Source organism: Petromyzon marinus, chromosome 33, assembly GCF_048934315.1.
Source record: "Petromyzon marinus isolate PM22_M1 ecotype Great Lakes invasive population chromosome 33, UKy_Petmar_22M1.pri1.0, whole genome shotgun sequence".
Classification (NCBI taxonomy): Eukaryota; Metazoa; Chordata; class Hyperoartia; order Petromyzontiformes; family Petromyzontidae; genus Petromyzon; species Petromyzon marinus.
This window is the reverse complement of record NC_133699.1, coordinates 12,411,514-12,429,934: the sequence shown is the minus strand read 5'-3', so window position 1 is coordinate 12,429,934 and position 18,421 is coordinate 12,411,514. Positions and strand designations below refer to the sequence as shown.

Here is an 18,421-nt window from a genome sequence, read left to right as displayed (position 1 = left end):
TACCTGGTGCGGTGTCTAAACATCGGCACTCGGGAGACAAAGGCGGTCAGGCGTGGTGCTGGCCACCCACCCCCTCATGTGCCGTGCCGGCCTTCATAGGTGGTGGTCGCTAACAAAACACTTGCCCCAACAGTCTCTTAAGGCTTTACGAGGGGGAGGGGTCTCTTTCTTTATTGTTTCTGCGTTTGCGTAGGCGCTGCACCTGATGGGGCTGGCGCTAATGGAGGAGCAGAAGCAGCTGCAGCAAGCGGGCGAGGGGCACGAGGCTGACGTCTCCTTCTGCTTCCTGCACAAGGCAACGCGTACGTGTGCCGCCTCCTCCTCCTTACGGCCACCGTCAGTGCCTGGCCTGGGTATCTCCTAGGTTGACTTGGCCCGATAACGAGCGCCGGGTAGCGGCGACGGCTTGGCTAAAAATGCCAGCGCTGGAGCGACAAAAGGCAGCTGTGTGTGGCAGCGTGGCACCCGAGCCACGCCACATCACGCAGTCGAAGCGCCACCTCTGACAGGTCAGCAGTTGTCCCATGGGATGAACTGGAGGGATGTGAAATGGTTAGAAGAAGATGAGCACTGCTGCACGCTTCTTTGATCAGGAAAGTTTTAATTCTGATAATGCCGACCCTGGCAGTCTATTATTATCATCATCGTTATCATCGTTATCAGCCTTGGTCAGTTCAGTGCTGCGATGAGCAACGAACCAAAGCACCTGCACATGAGCTTATTTAATCGCTCCATCTCAACTGCGGGACATCCTCTCGGATGCGTTCCGGCATCCCTGGAACACCATGTAACACATCTCAGCGTGCCTTCTGTACCGTCAGGTACCGTCTGCGCGTGTGTTTGTGCACGTTGAGCCACATATCAAAGTGTTTGTGGCGCCACGGTGGCAAGATGTTAAATTCCTCGCTTGGTATGCAGGAGGTTTTGGGTTCGATCCCAACCTTGACGCCTGTATATTTGGAGTTTGCGTGTCTCTCTCCCCGTGGTCGTGTAGATTTTTCTCCGGGTCCTCTGGTTTTCCCCTCCACATTTATAAACATGCATATAGACTATTTGGCCACTATAAATTTTCACATGATGAGCCACTTCTTTGAGCTATCATTTGTGATAGCCAGGTAACTTCTGAAAACGAGCTATATAGCAGCTCAGTAGGCCTTATCTGGTAAAATAAAAAATAGTTCATTAGTTTAGGATTGACACTAGGGATGTGGTTTAACACGTAGGCTTTTGCGACCAATATCCATAATATAGTTAAACCTTTGATTTAAAGCTTTCGTGACTGCAGTAATTCATATTCTTAGCTCTTTCGGTAAAGTCACGTTGAACATGACTTTACCGAAGGACTTGACCGAAAGAGCTAAGAATATGAATATAGTTAAACCTGCCACCACCCGACAGCCAATTAGTAAGGTTTGTCACGTCAACAGAACATGCAAATTCGTTACTAGTACAGCACACCGGTGTGTTGAAGAGCAAATCCACAACATTTGCAATCTGAGTACGACATTTTGCCAGTAGTTACAACGAGCATCTTCAGGCGGACAGCCAGATTTGTAGCCACAAATCTGGCTACGGAGGCCGGCACGGCACACGAGCGGGTGGGTGGCCAGCACCACGTCCGGCCGCCTTTTTCTCCCAAGTGGTGGTGTTTACACACCACACCAAGTACTCATTTGAGGCTGAGTCTACCTAGGGGAGGCCCAGGACCGGTTCAATTAATCGTCACTGATGTTGACCGTGAGCGGGAATCTAACTACACTGCCATTCCCTACACACACGTACGTACGTTCCGCGTCGTGCGAGCAGGCTCCGGGAGCCCTCCTGACAGCACGCACTCCCTCCTTGCCCAGCTGCAGGCCCTCCAGGCCGCCTCTCACCTGGAGAATGAGAAGGACATGATCGCATGGACGTTGAAGGTGACTTTAAATAGCTTTTCTTGGCGAGCCGATGGGATAGTTATTTTTCCCTTCCTCTAATGTTTGTGTCCGTCCAACAGCGGTGGAAATTCCACGTTCTTGTGAAGGGGGCTGGTCACTCCGTGGTATTGTCATTGTTGCCATTTTGCACAAAATGCTTCTCATTTTATTCGTCCCAATGTTGCATTTTGGGATCAGTCGATCGCTGACCACGAGTTGAACTCACGAGCTTCCTCTTGTCAGTTAAGAGCTCTTGTCTGAATACAGCCAGCTGGCTGGATCACCCCAAAACTTATAATTACTTTTAAAATTTTGGGCTAGGGACAAGGTTAGTGCTAAAATCAGGATGAGTGTTAGAATTAGCATTATTACTATGGTTAAGATAAGTGTTTGTGCTATGCTTAGAGTTAATGCTATAGATAAAGTTAGTTCCAGGGTTAGAATTAGTTATGTGTTAATGCTATTATTAGAATTAGTGCTAGTGTTGGGGTTAGTGCTTTTGTTGTGGTTAGAGTTAAGGTTGGTGCCAGTATTATGGTTTGTGATACGGTCATAGTTACTGCTATGGGTATAATTAATTGCTTTTGTCTTGGTTCATGCTTTGCTTGTGGCTAGCTTTAGAGCTAAGGAATAGGGGTTGGTGCGAGCGTTGGTTCCGTGTGTTCAGTTCAACGTGTGCCGTGTTCACTTGCAGCTCTTCGCGACCGTGCGGATGCTTCGGGAGAGAACTTCCCAGACCCCCGGCTCCTCCATGGATGAACAAACGCAAAAAGATGTGAGAAGGGTAATTATTTGTCTCTGGGCTGACCTGGTGATCAGCTTGCTGTGTCAGGTGGTGGCAGGTTTAACAATACATTTATATTCACACGATCTAACCCAAAATCCTCTATTATGGAGAAGTGGCTTAGCACGTGCACATTTATAGGAGCCAAATAATCGAAATAAAATCTTGATTTAAAGCTTCCGTGACTGCAGGGATTCATAATCTTGGGTCTTTTGGTCAAGTCACGTGAATAAAAAATAACAGATCACGACGTTTCGATCGCAACACAAGCAATTGTCTTCAGGTGAGAGAGACAGAAAGCTGCTGAGACAAGGTCTTATATAAGCCTGAGATGGGTGCATCAAGGTAGGTGGGTGGAGCTAGAGATGGTCCAGCCACAGAGGCTGGGGCAGTGGACACCCAGCCTTTCAATACAAAGACATCCAACCTAGTAATGAAACTCAGAGAGTCAGTTAACATAGGTAGAAAGGATGGAAACGTCATAGCAAGTTAAGACTTTACCTGGTTAATCACGTCCTAATGATTGCTCAATTTTTACCCATATCCTTAGTTGAAGTTGTCTGTTTTTTTTATCTGGATGGCTTCATGAACAATCTTTGATGATGGCGAGTGGGTTTGCAGAGTACCTTCATCTTGGAAAAATCAATATCGTGTGAGCCCACAGCGTTAAAACAATGATCAGCCACGGCAGAGGTATTGGTCCTGCCGTGTTTCAGATCCGCCTTGTGTTCACGAACACGTTCCGAGACATGTCGTTTAGTTTCCCCAATGTAACTGCTGCCGCAGGCACAGCTTAGTTTGTAGACACAGGGGTATTGCATGTCAGGGAATACATCCTTCACAGATGGGATCAGATCACGAATTTTATGTACTGTGTTAAATCGGACCTGGATCTTGTGTTTGTTCATGATTTTGGAAATATTTTTGGTGACCCCTGCTATGTATGGCAAGGTGATGGTTTTGATTCGGTCCTCAGATGTTTTTTTCCCCACGGTTCGGGTGACAGCTTTGCGGATTGTACAGTCCGAATATCCATTCATCTTGAGGGCTTGGTGTACGTGCTCCAGTTCACTGGCTAGGTGGTGCTGGTCGGAGATGCAACGGGCCCTCTAGTGTAGGGTTTTGATGTGGGAATTCTTCTGGGCTGGATGGTGGTGGTTGTCAGGTTTTAGATAGGCATCTGTGTGGGTGGCTTTCCAGTAGACAATGTCCCAATGAGCCATCTGTTCTCTTTTCGATTAAAACATCCAAGAATGGTAACTTGCTATCCTTTTCCACTTCCATGGGGAATTTGATGGCTGGGTGTATGTAATTTTTGTGGTTTAAGAATTGGTTCAGTGCTAGCGGACAATGTGGCCAGATGACGAACGTGTCATCTACGTATCTTTTCCACAAGGAAGGACGTAGGGTGGATGCCTGGATGGCATCTGTCTCAAATTTTTCCATGAAAACATTGGCTACCACTGGCGATAAGAGAGAACCCATTGGGGTACCTTCATCTTGTTTGTAGAATGTACCATTCCAGGTGAAGTAAGTGTTGGTAAGACAGTGTCTCACCAGGGTTGGTACATCAGCATTCAGTCTTCAATGATTGCAATGGTGTCAGGCACAGGAACTTTGGTGAAAAGAGAGACCACATCGAAACTAACAAGCAAAGCACCTGGAGATAGTGAGCTGTCTTTAATTAGAGAAACCGAATGAGCTGAATTAAGTACAGCTGATGTGGTCTTGCCAGTGAATGGAAGCAAGGTCTCATAAATCGGGCCAGTTTGTAAGTGGGTGAGTCAATGGTGGAGACGATAGGATGGAGTGGTCTACCTTCTTCATGGATTTTTGGTAAGCCATAAAATCAGGGTGGTCTAGCAGCAGAGAGTTTTAGAGAGAGCTGCTTGGTTGGTTCGATTAAAGATGTCGAACCAGTGATGATATTGTTGGTTTATATAATCGAAGTAAAAGTTTTAACTGAAAGCAAGCGACGGTGGCCTGGTGATGAACCTCGGTGGGGTGGGGGGGGTGGTGGGTGTAGACGAAGCCGGTGGCACGTGCAGGCGGCACCGCCCTTCGCACGCCGTGCCGCCCTGGGTGATCGCGCGCACTCCACACGCGGAGACGGCAGTGTTGTCGTTGCGTGTGTCGGGCAGGACTCGGGCGAGCGCGACAAGCAGGAGCGTAAGCGCAAGGCGGAGGCCGCGCGCAAGCGGCGCGAGAAGATCATGGCGCAGATGTCGGCGATGCAGCGCAGCTTCATGGAGGAGAACCGCGCGCTCTTCGAGCAGGCTGGGGGGGCGGCCGCGGCGCAGGGGTCGACGGAAACCGACGGCAGGTGGGTAGTGCACTACCTTGTGTGACGGCTCTTCATCACGAATGGGCCATCATAGACGGGCCCTTGTCTGAAACATCACACGGTATATACTTTGTTCTCTCTAGGGTGATGTTATTGTACGCATGTATATTGAACTTCTTTCGCATTGTACTAATCGGAGGTACGGGGGAAGAACAAACTAAACACAAAAAGCAGTTTTAAAGAAATGTGTTTTCAATTTAGACGATTTAAAAGTGCGTGGCTCCAATGGCTTCGTAAGGGAGAGCATTCAAGATGGCCGCAGAAGCACACATGAAAGCGCGCGATGCAGTGACCGTCTTTGTTCGATGGCCAGTCAAAAGCCGCTGCGAGGATGACCGGAGTTCGCATGATGGTTTATGCTCCTTGACGAGATCAGGCAGTCTATGAGGCTAATATGACCCAGAGCCTGTTGAGTTTTTGTTGTGGCACTTCTGTGACCGCTGGCAACTTTGGGATCACCGGGTGCCTTGCGACGGTGCGGCGATGAACACCCAGGGCTCGTGCGGTGTTTTCGTGCGCGGTGGTCAAGTGTCTTCCTCTTCATGGTGTTGTTTGGCGAGAGTTGGCTGGTAATCTCTCGGTCACCAGCAATGGGGTAAATCGACAAAGCGACGATGCATTTTATGGCTGTTTCAGTAAGATTTTAATGTAGCCCCAAAGTGACACGCAAAGGACAAATGGGGTAAGTTTAATAACGAGAGGTGGTGCTCGGAGTTAGGATCTGGTTTACCAGGTTGGTCTGGAGATTTAATGAGGGTAAAATTCATTTGGATAGTGTGGTAGTGGTTATGAGTAGGGCTAGGTTTCTGTTTGGCCATTGTTAAGGGAAATGGGTAAGAGTTGGTGTCTGGTCAGCTCGTTTGGTTAAGGGCTCGGGCTACGGCTGGGGTTTGGTTAAACTGATTGGCTTTTTTTGTTGGATCCGGTTGTGATTGCTAGAGTGGTGAAGGCACATTATTTGGGTCTTTCGGTAAAGTCACGTAGTTAGGTTGAAAGGAAATAACAAAAATCTACGACGTTTCGATCACAACAACAAGTGATTGTCACCAAGAGGAAAAACGAGGTGTGAAGGCAGTCTTCTGGACATCTGTCAAAAAGAGCTTTTGAGCTTATCGGATTCCTTCAGTATCAATAAAGATTCTGAGTTGCGTACCCTCCCGTCAGTGCATGCCCTCAAGCTGCTGTGTGCGTGTATTGCTGCGTGCGTATTTGTGTGGGGAGCGGTAGTGTAGCGGTTAGCTCGCTGCGCTATGAACCTGGCGACCCGGGTTCGATTCCCGCTCACGGCCAACACCCAGTGACGATTATCTGAACCGGTCCTGGGCCTCCCCTAGGTCGACTCAGCCTCAAATGAGTACCTGGTGCGGTGGATGAAAACATTGCCACTGGGGAGACTAAGGCGGTCGGGCGTGGTGCTGGCCACCCACCCCCTCGTGTACCGTTCCGGCCTTCATAGGTGCTCGCTGACAGCACTTGCCCCTACAGTCTGTTAAGGCTATACGGGGGATCTTTGTATTTGTGTGCGTGCCGCATCTCGCACCGGCGTGCGTGGGCCCTCGTCACGCCCTCTCCTCCCTTGCCGGCCGCACTCGCAGCTCGGAGTTCGGCGGCGGAAGCAGCGGCTGTGATGGCGCCACCGCGGAGCCCGGCGGCGTGTGCGTGGGGCCACGCCGGGCCAGCCGCCCCGCTGAGCGCCGCGTCCTCAGCTGCATCCTGTGCCAAGAGGAGCAGGAGGTGCGTGCCGACGGCGCCGCCATGGTGCTCGCCGCGCTGGTGCAGCACTCCACCGTGCTGGCTCGCCCGCATGCCACAAGTGACCCGGCCGCACCGCCGTTGACCGCGGCAGCGGCAGATGCAGAACCCGGTGAGCCTCAACTCTCTGGGGCGATCGTGAGCTCTCGTCGGCGTTTTGAGTGCGCCGCAGTGTTGAGATGTTAACACTGGTATACAGGAGGTCATGGGTTCAACGCTGACCCTGACGCCTGTATATTTGGAGTTTGCTTGTTCTCTCTCCGTGTGGTTGCATGGATTTTTCTTCGCCTCTGGTTCTTCCCTCCACATTTAGAATCAACCTGCATTTTGAGTATTTGGCTGCTATAAAGTTCCACGTGATAAGCCACTTCGTTGAGCTGTAATTTGTGATAGCTACAGTGGGCCTTACCTGGTAAACTCAAAATAGTAGTCTAGTATAGAGTGGCTACCGTGGTTCCTGAGGTCACAGTGGATGCATCGAATCGCACATACAAGAATGACTGTGTCTTTTTAGTCTTATGTGTTGTATGTAATCCAGAGATGCTACCATACACTTGAATGTAAACAAAAACATCTGTTCTTGAATCGAATTGCGACCTTTAATTGCGATAATCGAATCGCCAGGGGCCGAGGGTCAGGGGGCTAGATTGTTCCAATTACAGTACAAAGACAAAGTTCCCTGTATAGTCTGAACAGACTGTTGGGGCAAGTGCTGTTAGTGAGCACCTATGAAGGCCAGCAGGGCACATGAGGGGGGATGGGTGGTCAGCACCACGCCCGGCCACCTTTGTCTCCCTAGTGGCGATGTTTACACCCTGCACCAGGTACTCATTTGAGGCTGAGTCGACCTACGGGAGGCCCAAGACCGGTTCAGATATATTGTCACTGGCGTTGACTGTGAGTGGGAATATCGAACCCGGGTCGCGACATATGTACACACGTGAACATACACGCACAAAGGTCCCCTTGTTTAGCCCTCGAGAATATTGGGGCAAGTGCTGTCAGTGTCATCAAGTCAGGTATGGCACTCGAGTTGGTGGGACCGAGTGCCACACGCGCCGGCTGCTCCTGATGCGTACACGCTGCACCACGCACTCAGTCGCGTAAGTGCATTCATTGTGTTTCTCTGTGCAACCCTACTCTTTGCCATCCACAGACAAGTTTGACCCCCTGTTGGTGACTGCCGGCCTTCCTGTGGGCGTCCACAGTGGCAGCTGTGGCCATGTCATGCACGCGCACTGCTGGCAGAGGTACGTAACGTCACCCTTCAATCACCGGTCATCATCATCATTGGGAATGATCAATCCACTGCTGAAAGCAGACCTCCCCGAGTCGCCGCTATCCTTCACGCTGCCACGATGCAACATTCCAGCCGGCAGGAGAGAATCTCATCACTCCATCTCCACTGCCACTGCGTTGTAATTCTTGCCGACCGGCCGTCATCCCTTCCACTTGTTAACGCTTACAATTGTGATTTAAAGCTTTCGTGACTGCAGCGATTCATATTCTTGGTTCTTTCGGTAAAGTCACGTAGAAGGGAAACAATAAAATAATAAAAATATAAAACAATAAAATTCTCACGACGTTTCGACTGCAACACAAGCAATCATCATCAGGTGTGAAAACCACAGCAAGAAAATTTGAAAAAAATGGCGTTTTTTACGTTTGCACCACGGAGAGCGATTTGGCAGTTATTCAGATGGACGAGTCCATCTATGTTCGGAAAAGAGGAGGGGGGAGACGAAAATAATGGATGCGGTCTGAAAGCCACCGTAAGTGTGAACAATCAATTAAGACCCGAAATGGTTTATCAAATCCTTCCAATGATTGGTAAGCCAGAATCCATCTTCTCGGTTGAAATTGTCTCCGTGTTTGTATATGTAGATAGATTCGTTCATGAGGCTATCCACATATACAAACACAGAGACAATTTCAACAGAGAAGATGGATTCTGGCTTAGCAATCATTGGAAGGATTTGATAAGCCATTTCGGGTCTTAATTGTTTGTTTACGCTTGCGGTGGCTTTCAGACCACATCCATTATTTTCGTCTCCCCCCTCCTCTTTTCCGAACATAGATGGACTCGTCCATCTGAACAAACTGTCAAATCGCTCTCCGTGGTGCTAACGTTAAAAAAACCGCCACTTTTTTCAAATTTTCTTGCTGTGGTTTTCACACCTGATGATTGCTTGTGTTGCAGTCAACGTCGTGATAATTTTATTGTTTTATATTTTTATTATTTTATTGTTTCCCTTCTACGTGACTTTACCGAAAGAACCAAGAATATGCATTTCTTGTTGTTATAACAGCTCGCGAAAGGAGAGGGGAGGGAATCCTAAAATCGAGCAGATGTATAAAATGAATACATGACAGATAATTTTCTGTAGGCAACTGCTGCTCTCTAATGAGGGGTGGGGGGGAAAGGAAAATAAGAAAAAGAGTAATCCGTTATAAAAGCTCGGCATTCCGTTTTTTCGCTTTTGTCCGTCTACTCAATTATAAGAGCCTTTCAGAAGGCCTGAATCAAATCATCAGTGTGATTGTCTGCGCGTGCGCACGCGTGTCTTGACAGGTACTACGAGCCGACGCAGGTGCGCGAGCGGCGCCAGTTCCGTCAGCGCATGCCCATGGACACGGAGACGGGCGAGTTCCTGTGTCCGCTCTGCGAGGGCATCAGCAACGCCGTGGTGCCGGTGCTGCCCGCGCCGTGCAGCTCCCAGCAGCTGGCACACTCTGGGTGCGTGCGACGATGGGGGGTGGCACGACTGGCGCTGTGTGTAGTGAGGCCACAGAGAGGGTGGGGGTGGCCCCCTATGGGTGGGGGGGGGTCCCCTACCGATGGGGGCTCTGTGCCCCGGGCCTACGATCCCAAGAGGCCTCAGCAGTAGAGCCTCGTCTGGTCACTTGGTAACTTGGCCTAGGCCTCCAAAAGCCTTTTGTCAGCTCTGCGCTGCAGTGACAGAAACATTTTTCTGAAAATTAAAGCGAGAGCACTAGTTCTGTGCCTTCTCCTTGAACCATTCTTTGTTCGTGCAACGTCCACTGTGAGATTTGAAAATGAATTGCATCTCTCATGGCGTGATGTCGATTGCAGATTTGGAATTCAATTGCGGGACAAAATAAACCGGGCAGTGCTGTGTGTGTGCGTGTGTGTGTGAGCAGGGAGGAGGTGGAGGCTTTGGTTGAGCAGCTAAAGCTGTCACGCTGGCTGGAGGTGGTGTGCCTGCGCATCGCTGGGCTGCGACAGCTGCTGAACAGAAAACCAGGCAAATTATCCACAACAAGCTACACAGACACGCACTGGCCTTAAAGCCCGAACGCCGTAGCCTTATAGACCAGGGGTGGCTTGAGAGCATGCGGCTCTAAAGCAGTTCAATTGCTGCTCTGTAGAGACTCATCTCGGCTGATTTGTAACTTTTCAATCTTAACTTGATGTGAAAAAGGAAAAAAAATAATCTGTGGAAGCCGTGGAGGCTCGGGGCACTCGCCCTTGCCTATGGAGCCAGACCCAGGTACTCATAGGGCGCTCCCACAGATTTCTAAATTCTCCACAGCCAACCAGCGCGAACGAACCGGCGGTCACTGTGTGTGCGTCTTGTGACTCTCGGCCGTGTGAAGATTCGGCTATGAGGCTTGTAGGGTCAGGACAAGTTGCCACCCCTTGTTATAGACAATGCGGCTAAGCGATGAGGCGACGTCCGCTCGGCCTTTGAAGGTCCACACGTTGCATCTCATTGCGGCCTACGAACGCGTGCCCGGTGCGTTATTATTGCTCGTTAATCACGCCCGAGAACGGACGCGCGGTGCAGGTGGGTCGCGCGATCTGTCGCACGCGGCATGATCCTTGCGTGTCCTCCGTTGTTATTTCAGACAATCTGGAGGACAAAGGAGACGTCCAAGCTCCGCAGCCCCCCGCGAGTCTCCCAGAAGGGTTCCGCTCCATCCTCAACTACGGGGTCCGGCCCATGTATGGCTCGCACAGAACTGATTTTTGCACGCACCCAGTGAATGTGTTCGCTAGGATTGAATTCTGATTGTGAGACGCAGCCACCTGGCTTACCGGCCACATATTACTTAAAGGATATTTTGGTCTATTAGCCCATTAGCTTTGCAGACCAATATTATCGAGCCGCATTTATTTAAGCATGCAACACTGAATTTCGAACCAAGGTCTCATCAGCAGAGACTGGTTCCATTATGCGAACCGATCTTAATAGATCAATTGTTCACTGATTGCTTAGCAGCGGTATTTGTGATTATTCAAGCAACTGATTACTCTCCGATTATTTGTATCAGTGCGATTACACAGCTAAACAGATTGCACGAGCAAAGTTTGGATGGGAGGTCATGAGCAGGGTTTTGTGACATCATCAGCCACACGTCGCACTGGGTGTGGCTTGGAGGGGGTTTCCCGCCTTCGGCGGAGGAAGGAAGTCGGGGCACCCACCATTTTTAAAGAAGCCCGAGTAATCGAGCACAGAAGCTAGATTTAATTTATTTTTCCAATTGATCGACTCGAATGACGAACCGTCGGCGCCCCGTTGTTATTGCCTGTGCCGTGTGCGCAGGCCCCAGTACTCGGAGAGCCTGTGCGGGATGGTGCAGACCTTCTCCATGGCGCTGTACCGCGCCTCCGTGTCGGCACACCCCAACGACCAGGACCCGCGCGTGCCAACGCTCGCCTGGCACACGTGCGCCTTCACCATCATGGCGCTGGGTGCGGTCACATCACCTGCATCTTCGCCACCGCCACCACCACCACCACCATCTCCTGCACTTGACCCAGCCCGAAGCAAAGACAAAGTTCCCCTGTGTAGCAAGTGCCATTAGCTGGCACTTTATACGAGCCAGCACAGCGCACAAGAGTGTGGTGTAGCCAGCACCATACCCGACCACCTTTGTCTACCCATTCCTGTCGTGTACCCGCTGCAGCAGGTTTCCATTTGTGGCCGAGTCGACCTACGTGAGGCACAACACAGGTTCAGACACTGATGTTACCTGCAGACAGGAATCGCACTCGGGTAATCGAGTTTTGGCATTGTTTCTGCCCAACTGAGGTCCGAATAGCACGGTTGGGCTATGTTTGGTACGAAATAAGTTATACATACGAATGGGACTTTGAAATACCGTAGGCGGACAGCACAGGAACGCACACGCAGACGTCGGTAAATGGTAGAGAGGGCCTTGAAGTGGCAGAAGTGACGACCGTGTTACAATTAGAAACACACGGTTGGCAGGTCGATTGTACTCCCCTTTAGTACCCGATTAGCGAGACTAAGGTGTTTACGGTCACGAATTAATATTGCTTGAGGGGCCGAATGGAAGTGGCAGGCCCGCAGGCTGCATGAAACGAAGTCGTGTGCCATATCCAGCCTGCCGGTCCATCGGTTCTCCGCCCCTGATTTAATCACCCTTGCAGCAACTCGATCTCACCACAAGCTGCCCTTAATTATGTTCCACAGAATCCAACTTGAGAGCGGACATGAAGCCTCTCTTCGGCTCCCTGCCCAGCCGTCAGGTACGTCCAGGTCCCCCTCCTTCCTACTCACCGCACAAAAAGAGGAAAGATATCCCCTGTAGTCTGCACAGACTGTTGGGGCAAGTGCTGTTAGTGAGCACCTATGAAGGCCAACACAGCACACGAGGGGGTGGGTGCCCAACACCACGCCCGGCTGCCTTTCGTCTCCTGAGTGGTGACATTTACACACCATAGCACGTACTCATGTGAAGGCAGAGTCGACCTAGTGGGGTATAGAACTCAGATCGCAGAGTTCCTCGCGGAGTGAGCGTCCCACTGTGCCACCAGCTTCCCACAACGGACGTCCACGCATTCACACATGCACGCAGCACACTGACTCGGGGTGTGTGTGTCACGTGCTGTTCTGCGCAGGTGGAATGCCTGCGCTCGCTCGTGCGACTGGCCGAGGCGCAGTACAGCATGGTGTCGTCCGCGGAAGTGGTACAAGGGCACGTCCTGCGTCTCTTCAGTGGTGAGCACACAAACGCTGCAAATATGAAGGTCCCCTTTGTAGCCTTAAGCAGACTTTTGGGGCGAGTTCTGTTCGCGAGTAGCACTCCTGAAGACCGGCATTGGCATACGGAGGGGTTGGTGTGGCCAACACCACCCCCGGCTGACTTTCGTCTCCCCGGTGGCAATGATTACACACCACACCAGGTACTCACTCATTAAGGCTGAGTCAACTTAAGGAAGGCCCAGGACCGGTTCAGATATTTGACACTGGTGTTGGCCATGAGCAAGGAATGGAACTCAGGTCGCCGGGTTCGTAGCGCAGCTGTCCCCACACACATGTACGCACATTCCAGTAACAACTACTACCACGCGTGATGACTTTGCCACCTTCTACAGCCGCAACTTTCCCACCATCTATTCACCCGTCACGTCTCTTCACAACCCCTCCACCCATGAATATAATTAAAACGTCTCAATTGTGATGTGTGTGTGTGTCACGTGCGACTCGTCAGTGACGATTCAATCATCTTTTGCGATTGTTTATCATCCCTGTAAGCCATACCATCCAAGCACTGTTGGCCTAGTCCACGTTTATTGCGGGTGTGAAATTATTCACCAGCCCTTCGATTTGATGAGTAATGTTTCGTAAATTTTACGTGATTTGTGCACACATGTACACGCCCGGCTCTTTTGTTAAGCCTCTACTGGATGAGGAGTATCCCACGCCGTACTGGCCGTGGGGGTTATTTGACCATACCTCACCACAATGGTTAGTGCTGGTACGGCGAAGATGGGGAGCATAGACGTTGGAGCATCGCACAGTATAACAATGGAATACCCCGCTCAATACTCTAACAGTGCAGCCACGCAGCGGCCTATAGCAACCTGCTTCATGCACAAGCGGTCACCCAGGCAAGCACTGTCCAGACTCAGCCGTGCATGGATGCCAAAGTCTGATGCGATCGGGACGTGTTCCCAGTCATTTGGTCACCGGTCGTTATTTTATAATTTACAGGAAATGCGCGTGTACAACGAAAAACAATCTATTAGTGCACTGGTGGCTCGCTGCGTGTACGGTCCGTTCTCCCGTAACGCCGCGTGTCGTTTTCATAACGCGCGTTGGATGTAATGCGATGAATGTATTAGGGAACACATTTTTTGTCACGCGGATGCGAATTGGATATAACGCGAGTAGGAATAAGCGGTTGCACGGCTGCTTCAGCGTAGCATCACACAAGGCGGGATGCTGCTGGATTCTTCGAGACGCTACACACGCGCCTCAGTCTTTGTTCGGCCTGTGTATGCATCCCACGCGTTATCGCGGACTGTGCTTTACCCTTATATTATATTATCTATTTCACGCAATTTTTCCATAACGCGGTGTTCTTCAGGAATGCAACTGCCGCGTTATAGGAGAACACGGACTGTATTGCAAGCGTAAGAGTTGGTTTTCGTTATTCGGTGCTACACAGCTCTCTGGCGTAGAGACACCACCAATGCCTGAGTGCGGCGTGGGCAATTTCCAAGCGAGTTTCAATGTTCGTAGCTCAGCTTATTGGAGAGTATATTGAGTGTATTGATTATATTGATGTAGTTTATATTTTAATTTTGTAGCTCAGCTTATTGGAGAGTATATTGAGTGTATTGATTATATTGATGTAGTTTATATTTTAATTTTGTATCAGTTCACTATATGGTAGTCATTACATAGTGTAGTGTATACCCAGTTACTTAATGTTAATAGGTCAACTTATTGGAGAATATATTGAGTACATTGATTATATTGATGTCAATTTTGATTCAAGGCTTTCGTGACTGCAGGGATTCATATTCTTGGCTCTTTCGGTAAAGTCACGTAGAAGGGAAGCAATAAAATAATAATAAAATTATAAAAAATAATTTTATTGTTTTATATTCTACATGACTTTACCGAAAGAACCAAGAATATATATTGATGTAGTTTATATTTAGTTATTTCACATCGGTTTATTGTATACTAAATGCCTCTGTTGATATGTAAACTCTGACTTTAACATAGCTACTTCCGTGACCAGTTACATGCTAATTCCTCACACTAACATCATGCTAATCTCCCAATTACATGCTAATTTCTGACTTTAACATCCTCCTAATCTCTCACATTAATATAGCTACATCAATGCTCAAGGCGCTCTGCTCCTCCCACCCAGCATAAAATATGCTGCCAAGCTTAGCAGTGTTCATTGGAGCGCTGTCTTTCCGACAGTTCTGTTTCTTCACCTGAGGGCGGCTATTTGTGTTGTGGCCGAAACGTCGTGAGAATTTTATTTTATGTTTTATTTTTATTTTATTATTTCCCTTCTACGTGACTTTACCAAAAGTACCCAGAAGAGTTTCAATCAATACATTGTCGTGTGCCTCCATCCTCCCTCCCCACCTATGCCCTCCATCCCTGCCCTGCCACCAGTTCTCATCCCGGATCCGCAGGGGGAAGATTCCCCGTGTCTACTGGACGTCGATTTGACCCACCTGCTGGTGAGTGCACATGTCCTGCACGTGTGCGAATATGGATTTGGCGGCAATTATAAATGTATGCCTCGGTTGAAAATCCAGCTGCTTGGCTTCGGTGGACAACAAGGGAATACCATTTGTGCACTCGGAGATCGCTCGCAGTAGACAGGAGTTCACATAGAGACCCACAGACTTGCACGGAGATGCACAGACTTGCACGGAGACCCACAGACTCACACGGATACCCACAGACTCGCACGAAGACCCGGAGACTCACGATGTGTCCCACTGATTATTGCGCTGTGCCCTGGTTGCATGTTGTCGATGCTGTTATTTTTCCTTAGCTCTTTTCCGACACGCCGCACCACGCCACTACCGCCGCCCACTGCATCGTAATTTTTCTTCTTTCCCCTAACGCGATGCCAACGGGTCGCCATTCCAATCCGGTTAGCACAAACACGCGAGCAACGTCCGAAGCGAGCGATAAATGCGAAATGAGCGCGCGTCCACTGTGCCGTGCCGTGCGCGATGAGCAGCTGTGCGCCGCGCTCGCCTTCCCGGCACTCTACCACGAAGAGGGCGCCCCCCTGCGCCCCTCCCCCGTCGCCGCCTCCGTTAACGAGCTCCACCTCGTCACGCTCGTCACCATGGCGCACGTGCTGCAGGTGCTGCTCACGGCCGCTACCGTCGCCCCGACGCCAACGACGGGTGAGTTCCCCGTCTCCGGCCGGGGATGACGGCAACGTGGCCGCCGCCGCAGCAGCTTCACCGCTGCCTACGCCTGCGGTCCAAAAGAAACTGAATTAGATATTTCGTGACATTATATTTTATTCTATTCTTGCGTGTATATGTTTGCACAGATGTTGAACTTCATTCGCACCGTACGTAGCCAACGGTGCTAATCGTAGGTGCTGGTAATGGCAGCAATGTTCAAGGAGCTCAATGCCATTGTCGAGGGCTGCTGCTGGCCACGACGAGAGGGCTTCAGCAGAGTGTTGGTGTCGTGTTCCTGTTCTTCCTCCATTAAAGCTCAGGCTACAGCGGGTTTACTGCGCGGTCCGTAGTACTTGTTACATACAGCGCAACTCATGCTGCCGTGCGCCGTTTGTTGCCGCCTGCTACCGCTGCAGAGGATGCGATGGAGGTGGACGAGGAGGTTGGCTACGGTGAGGAGGAGGTGCAGGCCGTGGAGGAGCTGTGCGTTCGGCTGCAGCAGCTCACGGCCGGGTGAGTCCCTCTCCTCTGCTGCTACGGCTGCCGTGGCGCAGGGCGGGGCTGCCCAGACGGCGGGCACCGACGATGACTCGCGCAATCCGGCCCCGCAGCGTCACTCACGCTGGCCGTGGACAAACCCGCCTGCGGGCAGGCGGGATTTGTAATTAATTATTTACAGGGTTACAATTGCCGTCATGAAATTGTTATTCACCAACTCGCACTGAACGGAGTGGTGAGGTTTGGTCAAATCCAAAGCACGATGGAGAGGCGTTAACTACCTCGCCTGGTATACAGGAGATCGTGGGTTCAATCCCAACCCTGACGCCTGCTGGAATATTTGGAGTTTCTATGTTCTCCCCGTTGCCGCGTGGATTTTTCTCCAGGTTCCTCCGGTTTCCTCTCCGCATTTAGAAACAACGTGCGTTTGGAGTATTTGGCTGCTATAAAGTTCCACATGATAAGACACTTCGTTGAAGCTATCATTTGTGCAGGCCAGGTCGCTTCTGAAACAGAGCTATATAGCTTAGTGGGCCTTACCTGGTAAAATAAAAATAGAATTGTAATCGCCGCCATGACTTTGCGCGGCGTGAGGAGGCCCTCATCCAGCAGTGGACTAAAACTAAACTTTTTTTATTTTACCAGGTAAGGCCCACTGATTGAGAGAGCCGTTGTGCGTGCTGCGGTGTTTAGAATGGCTGACTCGCAATTGGAAGGTCACAAGCTCAAACCCCGGTTGGAAAGTCAGCTTCATCGATCTTCCCTCGGGGCAGGGGGGTGGGGGTTTAAAATGAGGACCTCTGAGTAAATTAAAGTGGTAGTCCTCTGCAATTACTTTTCGCCACCATAGGAATGTGGAATTTCCACCGGTGGCTCAGGACCATTGCTCGTTTGAGCTCGGAGACGCTGGCTTGTATGTGCTGTGTAAATGTGTGTGTACCGTGCGTTGCATGGAGATTGTTACACACCGCAGCGTATTCCATCAGTATGCACCCACCTTTTTATTCACGTGATGTCCACCAATGTCAGTGCATTGGTTCATGCATCGGAAACTTTATTCGTACACTTTCAAAACCATCTTAATTACTTTTGTCTCCAGTGTGTTCTGTTCGTACACAACACCACGGTCATAAACAACACCATCGTCTCTTTACCCAGGTTGCCATAACCTTGCGCAGTCAAAAGAAACATTCACTCTTAGCGATTACACCTTCAGTGGTGCTGCTTGTGACTGGCCGGTTGGCACTTTGGGCCTGTGCTCTCCAAAAAATGGTTAGGAATCAGTATCCGGACCTGGACTAGGTCGACTCGGCCTAAAAAAGTTTCGCGATGTTCTTCCGCCAGGGCGTACGCGTCGCGCGTGCCGGCCAGCCGGCTGGCCCGCTCTGTGCGGGCCGGCGTCGCGCCGTTCCTCCGCTGCGCCGCCACCTTCTTCTGCCTCCTGCACGACAGTCCACCGCCCCCGCAGCTGAGAGGTGCGACGTGCTCCCATCGCTGCGAGATCCGCCAAGGCCTTCGACCAAACTCTGTCGGGTTGTATACGTGCACCCTCCGCGGCTGGCTTAGACCGCTGTATAAATGCGAGTGTTTTTGTTCCCGTGCGATCTCTTGGCTCGCAGAAGCCAGCGGGCTGGAGTTTGAGACCCTCTGCCGGTACCTGGCGCTTCCCACCAACCTGGCGTCGCTCTTCCAGATCCACGGCGCCTGCATCGATTCTCTCCTGCGCAGGTCCATTTTCCGTGTGGAGTTTGTATGCTCTCTCCCCCACCCTGTTCTACATAGGTATCCTCATGGTGATCTGGTTTCCTCCCATAGCTAAAAAAAAAAGTTATGCAATGTAACTGGTATTGGCCAAAACATCCTAATGGTGCAAATTACTCCATTGGAATCACACACAGCAACGTCGACCCCTACTGCGACAATTAGGCACGACGTGCCGGAAAAAAAAACTA

General features: G+C 50.5%; 1 protein-coding gene across 3 annotated transcripts in view; it reads left to right on the top strand.

Annotated features, from left to right (window-relative positions):
* The window catches only part of LOC116948482 (E3 ubiquitin-protein ligase UBR2-like), a 55,724-nt gene that overhangs the window by 26,526 nt on the left and 10,777 nt on the right, over positions 1–18,421 (top strand). Inside the window, exons 26-42 of one of the 3 annotated variants that reach the window (XM_032965193.2) lie at positions 194–302; positions 1,807–1,916; positions 2,611–2,700; positions 4,842–5,023; positions 6,640–6,908; positions 7,953–8,046; positions 9,369–9,533; positions 9,959–10,062; positions 10,667–10,763; positions 11,365–11,513; positions 12,259–12,314; positions 12,687–12,786; positions 15,214–15,281; positions 15,794–15,965; positions 16,388–16,484; positions 17,814–17,944; positions 18,092–18,197. In XM_032965193.2, coding sequence (XP_032821084.2) covers positions 194–302; positions 1,807–1,916; positions 2,611–2,700; positions 4,842–5,023; positions 6,640–6,908; positions 7,953–8,046; positions 9,369–9,533; positions 9,959–10,062; positions 10,667–10,763; positions 11,365–11,513; positions 12,259–12,314; positions 12,687–12,786; positions 15,214–15,281; positions 15,794–15,965; positions 16,388–16,484; positions 17,814–17,944; positions 18,092–18,197 — 2,099 coding nt within the window. Of the gene's footprint in view, positions 1–193; positions 303–1,806; positions 1,917–2,610; positions 2,701–4,841; positions 5,024–6,639; positions 6,909–7,952; positions 8,047–9,368; positions 9,534–9,958; positions 10,063–10,666; positions 10,764–11,364; positions 11,514–12,258; positions 12,315–12,686; positions 12,787–15,213; positions 15,282–15,793; positions 15,966–16,387; positions 16,485–17,813; positions 17,945–18,088; positions 18,198–18,421 lie in introns of all 3 variants that reach the window. The other 2 variants (XM_032965192.2, XM_032965194.2) reach the window with 2 other exon arrangements.